Here is a 17,201-nt window from a genome sequence, read left to right on the forward strand (position 1 = left end):
ATTGCAAAGATCTACTCTGATTTATTTTAAAAGTTTTCTCAGTAGTCTTTTAGTTGTGATTATTAACATTTTTTAAAGGGTTTTCTAGGACGTAGTTTCTGTAGATTTGCAGTGGTTCATTAGCCCCGCCCCTTCCCCCTCCCAGTTGGTGAGAGCTCTCTGTTCACCCCCACCTAACAATACTGCTGTAACAGAAAAGTTGAACAATGTTGGATTTGTGTGTTTATTTTTCCCCAAATAACCACTAGAGGGCACTGTAGGTATTTACTACTAACAGCAATGCAGAAGAAGAAACGCTGGCCTCAGCAGTGTTGTTCAAAAGCGTCACAAAAAATAGTAAACATAAAACCATTAAACAAAACAACTTCCCTTTTTGATAACAATAACTTGTGTTTTTATTGACAAAGGAAATTACTTTTTAGTTTTCTAAGCTCCTGCACATCACAAAGAACATTTAATTTGTTTCTGCGTTAAAAAATATCTAAGCTTGTCTTATTCTGTAATAGTGTTGCAGAAATAGAGTAATTGTTACTGGTTCTCATGTTTTTCCACACCTGATTTTTAGGTTTTACACCTGCAAATAAATGTTTTGCTGTTATAAGTACTGCAGTTTCCCAAAATTTCACAAATTATTATTTTCAAATTGTTTCACTTCCAGTTAGAATATCAGTGAGAAGATTTGGCCCTTTAATTCTTATTTTATTATTTTTTTAACCAAAAGCTGAATTTATCAAGACAAGTTGGTTTCAACCATTCATTTATTTTTCAAACCAACTCAATCCCTTTTGGGGTCATGGGATTGCTGGAGCCTATCAAACACTATCAAGTTAAATGTGTAATAACAAACAATACAATAATTTTTTTTTTTTTTTACTTTGATGTAAAATTTTTGTAGTTTATTACAGTTAAGTCAGCAAACAGCTTGTCTGCAAGAATAAGCAGAACAGGGATACGCTTGAATGGTTTAATTAATATTTTTAAATAATTTCATTTTTTTAAACATTTGCATTACTCATTTAAAAGTATTTGAGCCTCCTATTTCTCCCCACATTCTCATCTATCAGATTTATTAAAGTTAAATCTAAAGAAACATTTAAAACACAATCAATATTCAGATTTTCCTAAATCAAATAACCCACTTTTTGACTAATTTTTAGTCATGTTTTGCTCTGTGCTTCACCTTGCCTGTGAGTGTACATACCTACATATTTATTCTTCCCACACCCACCGCCTTCTGCAGCATCAACAAGCATTCAGCGCAGTCCAGAACCAAGCACACACAAAACCTGGCAGCCTGACAACAGATTTGGCAGCAGTGAGAGCACTTTCACTTTAAGCTGTCCTGTCCCTACCTTTTAGTTTCAAAAATGAGAATAGAAGTGAGGATTCAGCAGCTATAATCATTAAGTTAAAACATGTACAAAATTAAAAAAAAAAAAAAAAAAAATCTGTTAATGCTACTTGACTAGAACGATGTTTACTATCAAACATGGGCACCAGCATGTAGTCAAAACATTGGTTTAGCACAAATAGGGGGTCACAAACACCACATTTTACAATTTTATCTTATTTTATTAAAGTATTCCTATGGATTTGTGAAAAAGAAGTGTGACATAGAAAATATCCCAACAATTAAAACCAATATATAGAAAACATCCCTATAAAATAAAATATCTAGCCATAAAAAAAAACATTTCAAGTATTACTTTTTCAGTTTAAGCAAAAGTAAACATTTCTAAAGCCATACCTGAGTATAGACAAAAAGAGTTCATTACAAGAAGAAAATAAAACACTCTAATAAAAATATATATACATGATGCATAACAGTGTGGTGTGAACATCAATAGAATAGAGCAGGGGTCTGTAACCTGAGGCTCCGGAGCCTCTTTGATTTTGAAGAAAAAAATCTAAAAATCTGAAGTAATAATAGATTTGTCCACTTAAGTTTTGTCATTTATTTTTAGATTTTTAAACTGAGGTTTTTATTGACAATTGCTGACATTACACTAAATCAAGAGGCACTGAGAGTTTTACCGTTCCTCCAAAACGTACAAGTCAAAAAAAGAGCAAAATGAAAGTTTTGATCTAATGTCCGAGTGGTTTATTATTAAAATATGTTTAAGCTCACAATCAGAAGCAAAGTTCTTAAAGTAAGTAAATCTACTACAGCAGAATAATCTTATTTGATAAAGTATGCATTTTATTTTGAAAGGACCTCATATGGGCTGTTGTCAAAAGTAATATAATAAAAATATAACACTTTTAGATTTCAATACTGTAAATATTAACAAAATATATATGATAAAGGAATGGCTTAATGACCACAAAATATAAATAACTCAAATGGCTCTTTTACTGTGAAAGGTTGCAGACCCCTGCAATAGAGGATGGAAACCCAAATAAGCATTTAATGGAAGTACCGGAAGTGTCTCACTAGGGAATAGGTGCTGTGTTGACATGGCAGCCTTTTGTTTTTTTTTTTTCATTTCTCATCAGAAATGTACATTTATGTAAAAAGACCTAAAGGAAAAAAAAAATCAACTGAATTTGTGTTTTGACTTTCCTTTTTGGATCCAGATACCACCTGGGAGGAATATGAAGTCATTGGGCGATCAGCTTCATATATATGGAAATCTGTCCTTGTCTGGGTTGCACTTCTTTAGCAGTCCTGATGCGATGGCTTTCACTGCTCTGGTGGTCTCCGTGCACGTGGGCTTGATAAGTGACTCGGGCAGGAGGAAACCGAAATACCCCGTGTCCCTCAGCTCAAAGGCAAAAGCATAGGGGATCCCATTCTTGTAAGCCCAGTCGATAGAGCTGCCAGAGCTCACATCTGAAAAAAAGAATCGAAAAGTTCCCCCCAAATCATTTGATTTTAGGAATTATTTTACATGATGCTTTACTCTTGAGCTTTTTTCATTGCAAAGAGGAAAAGAAAAACGTACATCTTTTAAAGTTAATTAAACAAATGCAGAAATCATGACATAAGTTTGCTACGGAAGCCTGCAAGATATAAAAAAAGACAGCTTACAAAGAGTTGTGGAGGCGGGTCCATATCTGTACCGGACTCCGTAGGCAGAATATAAGGCTTTGACTGCACTGCTAGCTGCTGACTCCTGCACAATAGAAGCACATTTTGGAAACACTCTGCCTTTTTATGAAGTTCAGATAACATTAACAGGATAAGACGGGATAACTATAGTAGCTTTCACAGGTAAATAGGAAAACATACACTGTCTTACCACACAGTTGAAGTTAGGGATCATAGCGTACTTGTAGGAGTACGGGTAAAGAAGCATTTGGGCATAAGCGTGGATGGATATGTACGCTTTAATGCGCTTCTTGTTTTTGCGCAGGAACTTGGCGACAGCTTTGACTTCAGGTTCAGACTCGGGGAAAGGGCCGCAGTACGTGTCGTCACACGGATGAGAGGAGGCACCTTCATCTGGGAAAGGACAGAGATAGAAAAGGAATTCTATCACAATGTCATTATTAATTTCTACATAAAGCATTAGTGGAAGGTTTTTATGGAGGGAAAATAGTTCCATCTGATTCGCGTGTGAGTGAACTTTTGATTTGTAACTCATACAATTCAATTAATGTCAGTTCAATTCAATTCATTTCTATAACCCAATATCACAAAGTGGTTGCCTCATTGGGCTTCACAATATATTTTGCGTATGTACTTACAGTTGTGTATTCACATGTACAAACATTACAAAATAAAAAACACACACAATTTAAAATTACAACAGCATACTACATATGTGTGTAAATGCGGTTTTGTGAGTGTGTCAGGTGATTGGTGTGTACTTTTTAAAGATTTATATGTGTAGTTAGTTTCAAGCTGCTGTAATTATAGGGTGTATGCGTGCAAATTGTATTTTTTTGTACGTTTTGTACACATGAATACACAATTGCAAGTGCACACAGTTATGCACAGAATGTATTGTATGAGTTGCAAATCAAGAATTACACACACAAATTCAAACTTATGCGCAAACAGACCGATATAAGCTACAAATCAAGAATTACGTGCACACACATCAGATGAGACTGTTTTCTCTCCATACAATGCCAAAGCTGTATAAACCTAAAACAGGGGAGCCGAAATCTGAATTTGATCCCGTTCCGTGGGACAAATACAATATCTTTTTGCATGTCATGAAATAAAAGGAGAAAATAAAGAATATGGTTTAATTTATTTATTTGGGTTCTGTATTCATTAAGGTAACACACATTAGTGGGAATAAAAAGTAAATAACATTTGTCTTTGAAACCTTTAACAATAAGGCCTCACTGGTCGTTTTTAATTGAAAAACAAGAGCAAGCTAAAACAAACTTTCTTCCAAGGAAAACAGCAAACTGGGATCCTAATGAGAGACGTGGAGCTGGTCTTTTTACTTTATCCGTCTGCCGTTGTCGCTCTATCTTGATTAGCTGAAAAAGGCCGCTAAAAGTATCGGAAGTGACCATGAAGACTTTTAGGAATTTTTAACGCAGAAAATCTCAGGGCTGACTCACTTGTGGGTTTTTTCACCCATAGCTGCAGGCAAAGAAAGTGCTAACAGCGCCACCCTAAGGCCGAAAGTATATTACAACCGTAGAGTTTTGGAATACCATTGAGAATCAATGGTAAACAGGTTTTAGCTGAACACTTCGCGGCTTCTGCAGTCACAACTTGGTGGGCCAAAAGATATCCTTTGGTGGGCCAAATTTGGCCCGTGGGCCATACTTTGGGCACCCATGATCTAAAAAGATTAAATTTCCTCTACATAAAAACAAAAATTTTTAGATAAGCTTTACTCTTTTTACATCAGGGGAGGTTCAAAGGGTTAGAGATGAAAATACATGTCATCAAGTTTGAATTCTAAAGATATTTAAAACACAATTCCTTTGCAAAAATGAAATTTAAAGAAGCTAAAACAGAAATAAGTTTAATCCCACATTAGTTTCCTCGTGTTGCAATTCTAATACTTGGTCAAATGCGGTTCCCTGTTTTACAAGAAGGTTTATTCTGCAAAGTTTATTTAATGCAGAAGTCCTTGTAAATGCATCACACCTTTAAATAGCAGAAACAAGGTAACAGTTACCATCATAAACATAATTAGCATGACTTCCAGTCCCCTCTCATTTCTGCATTTCCACCTTAGCTTGTATTAAATAAAGTATTTTCCCTTTTTTCTCATAGTATATTTTCGTCTTTTTCCGTCGTGATTTTGTGCAAGTACCTAACGTTGCAGTTTTCAGACTCAGAATTAAAATAGTTTTATTTTCTGTGAACTTTCTTTGTTTTTCTTTGGTTATAATGATAAGTTAAATCTGTCTTCCTGACATTTTAAAAACACTCACCGCACCATTTCACCTTCCAGTTTCTGTTAGCATCCACCCCTCTGCAGTGGAACTTGCGAATTTTCGACCGTGTCTTCCTCCAAAATCGATCCTGCAGGGTAAATAAAGAAGACATTATATTCAACATAACACCTAACTTAAAAATAACTCATTTTGACCAATCCAAAGCTGTGGTTGCACTAGTTAAATGAAATTATCAGACATACTCAATCGGGTAAACAGAATTAACAAGTTACTGTTGTGGTGGCAAAGACATATTCTTATTGTCTAAATCAGAAACGTTTTGAGTATCAAAATATTTTAGGGACACCAAGTAAAAACGAAATTCTTTTGATGAAATATTGGAAATATAGAGGGCGTGTGGCACCGTGTTCCAGCTGTATTGATATCCATCCACATTGAAGACAGGCATGATGTAGAAGCTAAGCTGGTTGAGGAGCCGAGTCATTACAGAGTCATACTGGTATGAGCTGATGGCCTGCAAGAAACAAATCATGGAAGATAAACTGAAAACTGTTAGAAAGGGTTATTTAAAAGCTGCAATCTGATCCCTTTGTCACTTTTTATGCCATGCATTTTTATTTTTTTTATTATTATTATTGCATGCACAGGCTATTCTGCATTCAAATGAAGATTGAAGTAAAGTGATCTGGGCAAATTCTGCTACTAATTAACCAGACAGGCCAAGGTTAATGGGCTTAAGACATGAATGAGAGGACACTCTGACCTCCAGTGGTCTGCTCCAGAACTGCACCACAGTCATCATTTGTTTGAAACATCATTTCCTTTTTTGAAATCCTTCAACATAGAAGTTTCTCTCTTTTAAATCGAGTCTCTTCCTGTAGTAAATCTCTTTCCTTTCCCCTTTTAACTCTAGCACTTTTTCCAACTCCGCTGCACAAATGTCAACACTGTGACATACCCTTTTTCGATTTAACTGCCTTTTCCCCCGTTCCTTATCTCTATTCCTGCCTGTGACCTGGAAAACGGTCTCAGCAAAACACGCCGAGGCTCATCTCAATTTCAAAAATCGACATCTGGAGCAGGAGAGAAGGCTTTCAGCGCGGTTTATAAAAACGTCTTCATTTCTAGATGGAAAGCGGGTTGACACATTTCCCACAATGCAAGAGATAAAATGCTCAATGAGATGCGGCAAAGGCACAAAAAAGTGCAGCTGCTCTAAATTATAACAGGCATCAGTTTAAGACTGCAAAACAAGCATTACTTAGTAGGAAAAAATACTAATCCCTCTTCTGTTGAGCATTAACTTTGGCTCCTTTGCTCACATTTTTATAAAAAAGAGGAGAGAATTATACATCCAAAAAAAGCTGGAAAGCCTTCAAAAGCCCAAAACTTATCCTGACACTGTTTTTCTCTGGAAAAAAATGCATTTGTTTATTTTGAAAGCCTCACTTCTTCAAATTTAATAGACTTTTCCTCTTATTTTTTGGCTGGTCTCTGTGCTGCAAAATCCCACTCATCTGGCTCATTACCAGTGCCGAAATATTCATGTGGTCTAAGGGTGTCTCTGGACTGGCTCTTACTCTACAGTAAATGGCACTGTGTTGAGAGGGTGCAATGAAACCCTTTCCAAGTGATTTTTTCACAACTGTGCGTAAAAACAGCAGTTTTTTTTTAGAGTGGGTGCATGCAGGAGTTTAGAAATTAGGGTGAAATTTTCCTGTAAAACCATCTTTACAATACTGTAAAAAAAGTGACTGTTTTTTGGTTAAATTTAAAGGTCACACATACCTCTTTGACAAACCACTGGCAGAAGGCTGGCCCTATCCACTCTCTGGCATGGACCCCACAGTCGATCCACACCGCCTTCTTCTGATTTCTCTTTCCTAGCTGACAGAACACAAAAAAAACGGTCAGTTTTAAACGCAAACATTTATACTTTGTGCTTTCTGACTTACCTGAAGCACATAAAGAGGCCTCCCTTCGTACGACTTTCCAACCGAGAACATGCCAACTAGGTCAGGTTGTGTTCTGTTTATCTCAAACATCCAGTTCTGGATCTTAGAGGCAGAAAAAAAACGTTTTATTTTTTGCATGACTGAGTTTTATTTCCCTGTTGGATGCTTTGATGGATTTGTGACCCAGTAGTCTGTGTAAATAAACTTGAAAACTGTGAAGTGTTTTAAGTAGAGTGTGTGCTTTGAGTTGAAACAACCAGCTGCAGAAGGGAGTAATCTGTGGCTTAAACGTAATGTTTATTTTGTTCTTGACATCAGTGGAGGGTGAGGGACAGGTGGGAAGATGGTGGCCTTCACATCTACCTCCTCCAGAGAGTGATAAACCTCGTAGTCGTACTGGGACTCTGCCCTCCGCTTGCGAGAGGAGCGATGCCCCGTCTGCTTTTCAATTTCTTTCTGCAGATTGGAGATCAAAACCCTGTGTGGAGAAGAAATAAACAAGATGCACATGACAGAAAACCATGCAGAGGATTCAACAATCCATGTTTGAAAGAAAACTTTTTTTAACAGAACTGAAATCACTATTTTCTTGCAGTTTTGACACTATCATCTATAAAACTTAGCTGGTAGATTTCAGCCAGAGCAGAAAAGATGAGGCGTGGTCAACAAACTCTCCATATTCCTCTTCGGTACACATTCCGTCCATAAGCAGCTCATGAACTTGTAAGTAAAATGTAATTTATGATGCCTCGTTCCCTCAAAGCCCTCTTACCAAGCCTAGTGTGACGTCGAGTGAACTGTTTTTGACAAATTCTCAGTCACAAACTCCGCTCTCATCCTCAGAAGTGAGGTTTCTCCCAAAGGACGGGGATGAAAATGGAAGTGCTCCTAGTTGCGGTTGCTTTGATAAATCTCCATCGTTTCAGCACTAATTTTCATGAGGGATGGTGCAGGCAGATGAAAGAGCTGCTCTGAGGAACAGATATGGAGAGAGGGACTGTGTTTGTGCGTGTCCCCGCTTTGAGGGGGAATGAAAGCTTTTGGATGGACCACTCTGCATGTGCGAATCGTATTTCATGTCTGAAGGGAGCTGGTAACTTCAAGGACTGCGGGATAACACACATGTGGAGGGATGGAGAAGCTCTGGTGGGGTGGCTAAAACAAGAACTACTCAGCTGTTTGCAGTTTCTGTACTTACTGATATGAGATTTTCTGGTCGGTTAAGCGCTCGTGTATTCCTCGTATGTCGTGGTGTTTCACATGAACATCCACAGATTGGTTCTGGTGAATTAAAGAAGCACTGTTGGGTTGCCAAAAGTCCACCTGCAGTGAACACATCAGAATTTTCTTTAAAATATTCAAATAAATTACCATTTGAAATTTTAAAATAAGTTAACAATGACAGTTTTGGATAACAACATATAAGTAAATACAGGGGCGGACTTAGCATTAGGCAAAGCTAGGCGATTGCCTGGGGCCCCCACATCTCGGGGGCCCCCACTTAAACGTTATTATATAACATTAAAAAATTCACCCCAAAACAGTGAAATGGTATAAAACTGTTAATCTGAATGTTTTTTGTCCACCTCCATCCCCCTGCAGCAATGGAATATTCCAGTCAACACCAAATTCCCACATTTTCCATCCAACTGAGAGGTTTTTACTCTGATTTTGCAGGCAAAATTTGCTATCAGTGAGTATTCTTAATTTGGACAGGTCTGGGATTGGTTTGGCAGTTTTTAGTTCCTTGTTGAAATGTGTTTCAAACAGGAACGTGCAGTTAAGGGAGGCAGGTGAAGCACTGCTTTGTCATGAGATAAATGGGCTAAAATAAAAAATAAATGTGTCCATGGTAACACTTTAGATGAGGTGCTGTAAAACACTCAGTATAATGTTGACAAAGGTAGTTCATAGATTTGCTAAGTTTTTAGCATTTATTTAATATGGCCTTTATAGATAATGGTCTCACTTTAGATGTTAACGAATCTTACTGAGTATGATAATAAAAATTATTATCTTATTGTGCTAATAAATGTCTTATAAACATCATATAAACGTATTATTAATGTGTTAATAAAGCTTGTAAAGGAATCTTATTGTAATGTTTTAGCCTGCCCACTAACCTGTTCCATAAATGCAGTACATACATTTGCACTCCTAACAATTTCATCTTTATCCTCAAAGTTTCTATATTTTACACATTTCCTGTTCAGTTTCAGCGCAGGTTGTGTAGTTTTGAAATGATTTCAGATTTTAAATCCTCATTAAAATATTTGGATTCTTGACATTGATTCTGTTTACAATGAAAAAGTTTGATATTTTAATCTAGGTAAGGATTTATCTTTTGCCCAGGACCCCCAAACTTCTAAGTCTGCCCCTGAGTAAATAACAACATAAACATTAAAGGAAAGTAAAACTAGTAAATTTACTACATTCGCAAGCTGATTTTTACCCAATACAAAGAACAAAATAAGGTTTTTAAGAGCTAAATATTATTATTTTTTTATGATGTGACCAACTTTATGCATTTTTAAATTCTTCAAGAAAACAACATAAAAAAAGTAAAAATTGACTCACATTGCTACCCCTTCAAATCAAATATTTTGTGATTGTAAATTTTGGCCTCAGACTAAATATTCAACTATCATCACCAAACACTTTACACAATAAAATGGTCCTGAAACAAATTAACGTGATGATCAATTCTGATCAAATCAATCTTCTATTTTTGATTAAACATCCCCTTAGTTCTGGAGAGTTCAAAGAAAACACTGAAGTTTAGAAAGAAACAAACTATGATTGCTGCCCAACATTAATGTCTAGAATTTAAATAAAAGAGAAGAAGTGTTTGCATCAATGTCAAACATTTTAAAATAATTACACAAATAATTAGCTCAGACTTGGAAAGTTTAGCATTTTGGAGATAAAGTGAATCTATACGGCAGCTTTTCTGGGACAAAACCCCAAAGTTACTTTCATCCACGTGACCCTAAATCTGCAACAGACGTATCTTATCAACTGTTGCACCCAACAAAATTAATAAATATGTGAATAAATAAAATAAAAATACGACTTTCTTGTTTGCTAATTGTTTAGAGAATGCAAAGCAGATGAGATGAGCTTTGTTTGCAGCCGACAGGTATGAAAAGTCTCATCTGGAAAACTTTATTGAACCCGTCCAAATGGTTAGGCTTCCCTTCTGTTTCCTGTTAGGATACTGCAGAATCCAGAACACCAAAAGGACCCTTAAACATCCCTAATCCCATTCTCAAATAAATGGTTTATTGGTGTGGTTGTAGGCCCCTATTATTTGTCTGCTTTAAAAATCTTTCTATCACTGTGTTCCTTGATGTGTATTTTTCCAACAGGCTTATAAAGAAAATTCTCAAATTGTGTTGTTTTTGTTTGAACCGGCACCAGCAGGAGGGAACGGATCCAGGTCATTAAAATAAAGGGCGGTCTCTTCTTTAGCCAGATGGAGGCGACACCAACTCTTGGTGTCACCTCAATGAAGCGTAAAAGAAGACGCTTGTATGTATATATATATATATATATATATAAAAAAGTAAAACACAGGGAAAAAGAAAATAAAAATTTTAGCTTGTTTCTTTCAAAAATTAATTTAACTAAGTTGATTTTTCAGAGTTTTGCAAATAAGAATTATTATTATCTTTTTTTTTATCAAGTAGACATTTTTGCTGTATAGACAAATATCGTCAATAAGTTGCCAAAATTATTGGAATTTAGTTTTTAGGGGACATTTTTGCAGTGCGATCGACTGATAAATGCTCAAATTTCAGTCATTTTTAAGCAAAAACAAACAGGAAATTATTGATTGTCTCATTTATCGAGTAACTATCCTGGTTGTTCTTTTCTTTTTCACATATTTTTTTATTTATGGGAAGTAATTCAGTGAAGCTCTATGCAAAATACCAGGTAGAGTTTCAGTAATTGTGTTAGAAATTCGAATTAATCTTACTGCTATTTTTAAAAAAAGTATTTAAGAAAGCGCCATAGATAAAATAAAGTGGATTCACCTGACACAAAACCATTTTTTAAAATATATTTCTCATATATTCCTAAAATTAAATACTTAAATCAGGATTGTTTTTCTTTCTATTTGTCTGAGTTTGTGAGAGCAAAATCCTAAAAAAAAGATATATTTTCCATCTAACAGCATCTGGAGCAACAGTTATTTTAATTTTTAAAAAGTTGCTAAAAAGAAAAAAAAAGATTTTATTGTAAAAAACTGGTGTCTGATGCTTAAACCTTTTGACTGGAGGCACGGCGGTGTGACTAAGCTGCAGGGAGTACACTTCCGCAGCTGTCCAAACAGTAGCTGCTGCAGCCTCTCTCAGCCCTGCAGCAACACGTTTGCTGCACCTCCTTTCAGAAAGGTCAGGCGAAACCCTGACCACAGGTCTCCATTTGTCCTGGTATACATGTATGAACTTTTTCGGTGTCCTTCTGTGGCCTCTGCTGTCTTTTCCCTGTAAATATGAGGGGTCACTCACGATGAGGTCACAGCAGCAAACAGAAACAGAAGCTTGTGGGAAATCACCCTTATTATATTTCCTTCTTGTATAAGTAAAAGCAAATTATATTTTTACATTTAAGCTAGATATTAGATTTGTAATTGGAAGAAAACTTACTGATAATTAAGACCCAACATTTTAACCCTCTTAGGTCCAAATTAAGCTTTACTAACAGAAAAAAATGTGATATTTGGGGAAAATTATCTTATGGGTTAATACAATTCTGACTTTTTTGAGAGACCTTCACATGCAATGAGTTCTGAGATGTTGAAGATTTGCAGCATTGGCCCTGTGTGATAAGTGACCACTAAAGACTTGAATATGATATGAACAACAGTTTTATTTCTGCAGAACTTTTCAACAAATGAAACAAAGCTAACAAAACTAGAAATAACTAGCATTATGCTAGCATTTAGCTGTTGCAAATCTGCAACGCCTGCCCAGAGAAGGTTAAACTAAGAGCAAATTATTTTACAATTTTATTTGCAGAAACTCTTATTTGTTTTTTTGTTTTGTTTTTTTAATTTTTGAATTGGCCAACATAAAACAGTTTTTTTGGTGCTTGTTTATTTAAAGAGGAACGAAGTTAAGAAAACTTTGCTTGAGCCGCTCCCAGTGATAGTTAATTACTTCCAAATGAGTGTGGGCAAAAGGGAAGGGCCTTTATGTCCCTCCTAATTTCAATATCTCTGCAAGTTTTTGGAGTTTGCAGACTGAAAAACATCCAGACACTATTAAAACAAAACAAAAAAACACCCATTTTTGTCTGGGAGTTTTTTTTTTCTTTTTTCTTTTATTGGAAAGGCAATCTAAGTATCCAACCATCAAGCAGGAAGCATGTCTTAAAAGTGAGCATGTGTGCAAAGCGAGATGGGAACAAACCTTCATCAGTCCCAGAATTCCCTTCAGGGCTCGGACCTCCTGCTCATTACTCGGAGTAATCCTGAGGACTCGATCGCTGCAAAAAGAAAGAAAGAAACACAGTCATACGAGTGTTGTGTTATCGCTGGAATCAAATTGCCCTGAAGGGGTTTCTACAGCACTTAAATCCACTTTGATCAACTGTTGAGAGTACCTCATTCCAAAAACATCTGCGCTCTGGAGTCGAGCAAAGAAACTCGACTTTAGTGTGAGCTGAAGGCGACACTTACAGCAGATTTTAGATGGTAAATACGGGATTTCTCTTCTAGAATCCAGTAGATGACAGAGCCAATGACCAGCCAACTTATCTGTCTGTGTTAGACACTAAGAACATCATTATAGGATTATATTTCCAGCTCTGCAGGCGGCACCTGGAACAGGTTTCTGGTTGATCCAGTCAGTAGCTGCAGCTGTTTACATTTTTACATCGCTAAAGTCCACCATTATTTTCTTACACAAATGCACCAGTTTTATTTTCTTATTTATTTTCTCAACATAAATACAACTAAAACATTCTTTTGATTATTTTTTTTTTCTGTTAAATACAACGCTTATTCTTTTAGAGACAATAAAATGAAAAGTAAGACCTAAACAATGAGTCTGGTTACACAAAGCCCTAGACTGGTTAGTCATGATGGGTTTTTGATTGAAACGCTTTAAGCAGATAATGCGTACCACTTAAACTTTAGTTGCTTTTGAAAGCTTTGTTAATCTTACTTTTTAAATAAGATGGCAGTAAAATAGTTGACTAGTTTTCAAGAGGATACACCAGTTAACTGAGATGTAAATGTTTATGTCTGATAATTGGAACAAAACATGTAAGCAGAGAAGCTTGACAGCATTTGTAACTCAATCTGAAAAGCACATCCTTTATCAAGCAAACAAAGACTTCCTTTTTGTTAATAAGGAGTCTTCTAAACTGCAAATCTTAAAGCCAACATTTTATTATATTCTCTTGTTTTCTGCTTTTTCAAAATAAAAGCTTTTAGAGAGGAAGCTGCAGGTCTCAATAAACAAACAAAGGGGTTTGGGGAAAATCAAAGACTTGGGGGTCCAGCATTAATGGAAGGACACAGAATGGTGGAATAAAACACTTTCTATTAGCAATATTTGACTCAAATTAAGAAAATATAAACGAATCTTCTGCTCTAAGTTTAAAATAATCCATTTTGTGTGAACTTTTCTTTCTGTAAGAAATATCGTCATTCATTTTTTAATTCTTTTGCTGAAAAAAAAAAATTCAGTAGCTTTTTTCCATTTTTTCAGTGGATCACTCTTTTGGTTGAAATCAATGTGTTTATAAGATAATCTAACCCAGGGGTCTGCAACCTGAGCCTCTGGAGCCACATGTGGCTCCTTCATCTCTCCATTGTGCCTCTTTGGGTTACCGTACTTTGAAGAAAACAATTTCAGTAGATAACAGGTCTGTAGTTTTTGCTAGTTTCTTATAATTTTGTCATTTATATGTAGATTTTATGCCAGTTATCTAAGGAAATGCAAATAAGACTGGTTTATTATTAGAATAAACTTAAAGCACATATACATTTAAAAAATGGATTCTACACCAATGTTGACATATTTATATTATATATTTGTAGTAAATTTCCTGTTTGACTCAACATTTTAATTGAAGTAAATCTGCTGCCGCAGGAAGGTCTTACAGTATTTGACGCAAGGTGTATTTTATTTTGAAAGGACACTTTTATAATCCATTTATTGTAAATAAAATGTATTTTTCTAAACAGTGAGGTTGGAATTTTCAGCTCTTGCTTGGTTTTAAACACTATTAAACCGGTCCAAATGGCTCTTATAGTATTAAAGGTGGGAGACCAATGATCAAACCCTTAAATCAACTACATATTTTTCACATTTAATCACTAAATGCTATAATTTAGTGCATGAATTTGCCTGAAAAGGTGATATATTTTAATAGACTATTCAGGTGACATGTTAGCTTTGCAAACTTTTACCTCATAGCGAGAAATATCTAAACTACAGACGTGTTTTCACAAATTATTACAGTTATCTTAAAATCATTATATGAAACCATTTAAATTCAAAATCTGTGTTGTGTGAGTCAGAAAGGAGGCAGTTTTCAACTATCTCCCCCTGCCCCTACATCAAAGGCTCTTTTGAAACAGGCTATAAATATCTTTACATACCTAAAGTCTTCTTGTCTACATGTTTACTCAGATTACTATTCAACCTAACTAACTCAAAGTCTTCTTGACTCCAGAAAGGTGACACAAAAAGACAAAATATTAGGCTTTTATTGTCTGTAAATCAGAATATTCCCTCTTTGGACCACACAGGCTGCTTCAGCAGGATATTTGACCTTTTTTTAAACTAAAATGAGTTATGGTTGAGTTAAAAACTCAAATAGATTGTCCACACTGAAAAGCCAGGAGAGTGAACTAAATGTGAGCTTTACGCACAAATCTGTCTAAAAGGATCTCAAAGAGTTTTTTGTTCATCCAAAACAAGAAAGAGACTCTGGAGTGCTTTTCCTGTCCTGTCTGTCTCTGAACTAGAACAGCAGTCAGGGCGGCCCCCATAAATTAAATGAATGAGAGAAGTGTGTGTACTCACCCTGCGTAGCGGTTGTTGTAGAGAAACGCACCGGCGGGACATAGGAGGGAGCTGCAGATCACCACAGAAGCCAGAAAAGCGGAGACTCGGAATGCGCTCCTATAACCCAAAATCCTCCTTGACCAGAACATCAGAGAGGAGCAGGAGACAACGTCCATGGTGCAGCTGGTCACCCGTGCGTCTCCGGAGCGCAAATATATCGTTTTGCGCTCTTGGTAACCCTCTCCACATGTGGCGCAGAATCACTCAGCACCTCCGCTGCTACAGTGGAGGGAGTTTGCAGGTTAGTTTTTGAAAATGAGGAGGGTCAGAGTCACGTGGTCCCCAGTAGGCGAAGTCAAAACTCTCCATCCCGCCTTGAGCGCCAAGAGAAGGATTTGTGGGGACATGCGCATTGCGCAAAATACGCGTAATAATAAGGAAGATATTTGCAGTTTTGGTTAAATACAACTAGCTTGAATAAAGTCACTTAAAAAAACAAAAACATCTTGAAGTTTTATTCATTGGGGGGTGAGGGTGGGTAAATCCTTAAATTAATCATTTAAGGCGCATTTAAGACTCTTTGAACATGTTTTTTTGTGTGTGCGTAAAAACAAAAAAAAAGTGATGAGTTGGAGAGACCCAAATTGTGTTAACTGAGCTCCTGAGTTGGAGTTTTGGCACGAATCCTGCTGGAATTCCTCTGTGGAGCTGGAGATGGCTCTTCCTTTTATTCCAGGCTTTTCGTGCCTCCGTTTGATCCTCCACTTATCACCCAACACGGTGATTAAATGTTTAAGTCAACCGCCTGCCTCCTCCTTTTGTGAGTGCACGGCAGCGGCGCATTTTTCTCATGCTTCTCTCCGGTGTCAACAGCGGGCCACCTGTTTTTGCACCAATTACTGCACCAAAGTTCCCCAAACACACCCTTTCGGCCCCGCTTCCAAACAGACGCAGCACTGTGCGCTCACTGGAAGAAAAGAAGAAAAAAAAGAAGTTGTCTCCAATTACATTTGATAGAAGCTGCTGTTTCAATTCACCCGTGGATAAAAATGTGAATAAAGACTCAAAGGAGCACATTTATGTTGTTATTCGGGCTGCTTCAAATCAAATTTAGAGTTGTAAGCAGAAATACCAATCTATTCTTTTTTTTTCTAATTATCCACAAATATGTCCTTCCTAATTTAAACTTTCAGCAAAGCAACCCAAGACCATGACACTACCCCTGCCTTGCTTGACAGGTGACGTCAGGCATGTTCTGCAGCTCACAAATGTTCTTCTGTTTGGCTATGGTTGCTTCAAAACGCAAATTATAAATCTGTTTTAGAGTTTTTAAGTAGAAATACCATATTTTATGTGAACCCGGATCAGGTCTGGCAACAATAATTTGTTTTTTATACGGAAACAAAGAGTTTAAACTTTTTAAAAATGATTTTCTGAAACCAAATATGCTTTAATATTAAAGGAAATTCTGAAATTAAATTTAGGAGGTTCAGTTTTCCCTCAAGTTTCCACTGAAAGTAAAGACTATTTTCTACCAGTTTTTTCAAGTTTCATGTTTCATAAAAGTATATTTCCAGCATGTCGTGGTTTCAGATGGTGGAGGTCCTGACAGTAAGTGTTTTAAAAAGTTAAAAAAACAAGACACTTTTAAGAAAAAAAAGCGTGTCTGAGCTGCACTGACAGCAGGACACAGGGACATTCATAAAATTATGTTTTTACCTCTGTGCATATCATGTTCGGAGACCTACAGGGAGAACACAAACATGGCACGGTAGTGTTTTTTTACATTAAGCACATGTAGGGTACGGTGATGCACGGCGCTGCCTGGAGTCAGTTTGATGTTGTTTTCTTTACTCTGGACTGCATTCCTGGCTGTGTGTGGTACATGTTTCAGGATTTGGGT

General features: G+C 36.4%; 1 protein-coding gene across 1 annotated transcript; it reads right to left on the minus strand.

Annotated features, from left to right (window-relative positions):
- Positions 1–400: 400 nt before the first annotated feature.
- Positions 401–15,693, minus strand: cpa6 (carboxypeptidase A6). Its single transcript, XM_024280208.2, has 11 exons — positions 15,317–15,693; positions 12,689–12,764; positions 8,470–8,594; positions 7,635–7,749; positions 7,272–7,373; positions 7,105–7,203; positions 5,720–5,830; positions 5,353–5,443; positions 3,243–3,445; positions 3,032–3,116; positions 401–2,833 (listed from the first exon to the last, which is right to left on the minus strand). Exons 1-11 carry the CDS (start codon positions 15,472–15,474, stop codon positions 2,619–2,621), a joined length of 1,380 nt encoding a protein of 459 aa, XP_024135976.1. The 5' UTR covers positions 15,475–15,693; the 3' UTR covers positions 401–2,618.
- Positions 15,694–17,201: the final 1,508 nt, after the last annotated feature.

The sequence above is a fragment of the Oryzias melastigma genome, linkage group LG20 (genome assembly GCF_002922805.2).
Source record: "Oryzias melastigma strain HK-1 linkage group LG20, ASM292280v2, whole genome shotgun sequence".
Taxonomy (NCBI): domain Eukaryota; kingdom Metazoa; phylum Chordata; class Actinopteri; order Beloniformes; family Adrianichthyidae; genus Oryzias; species Oryzias melastigma.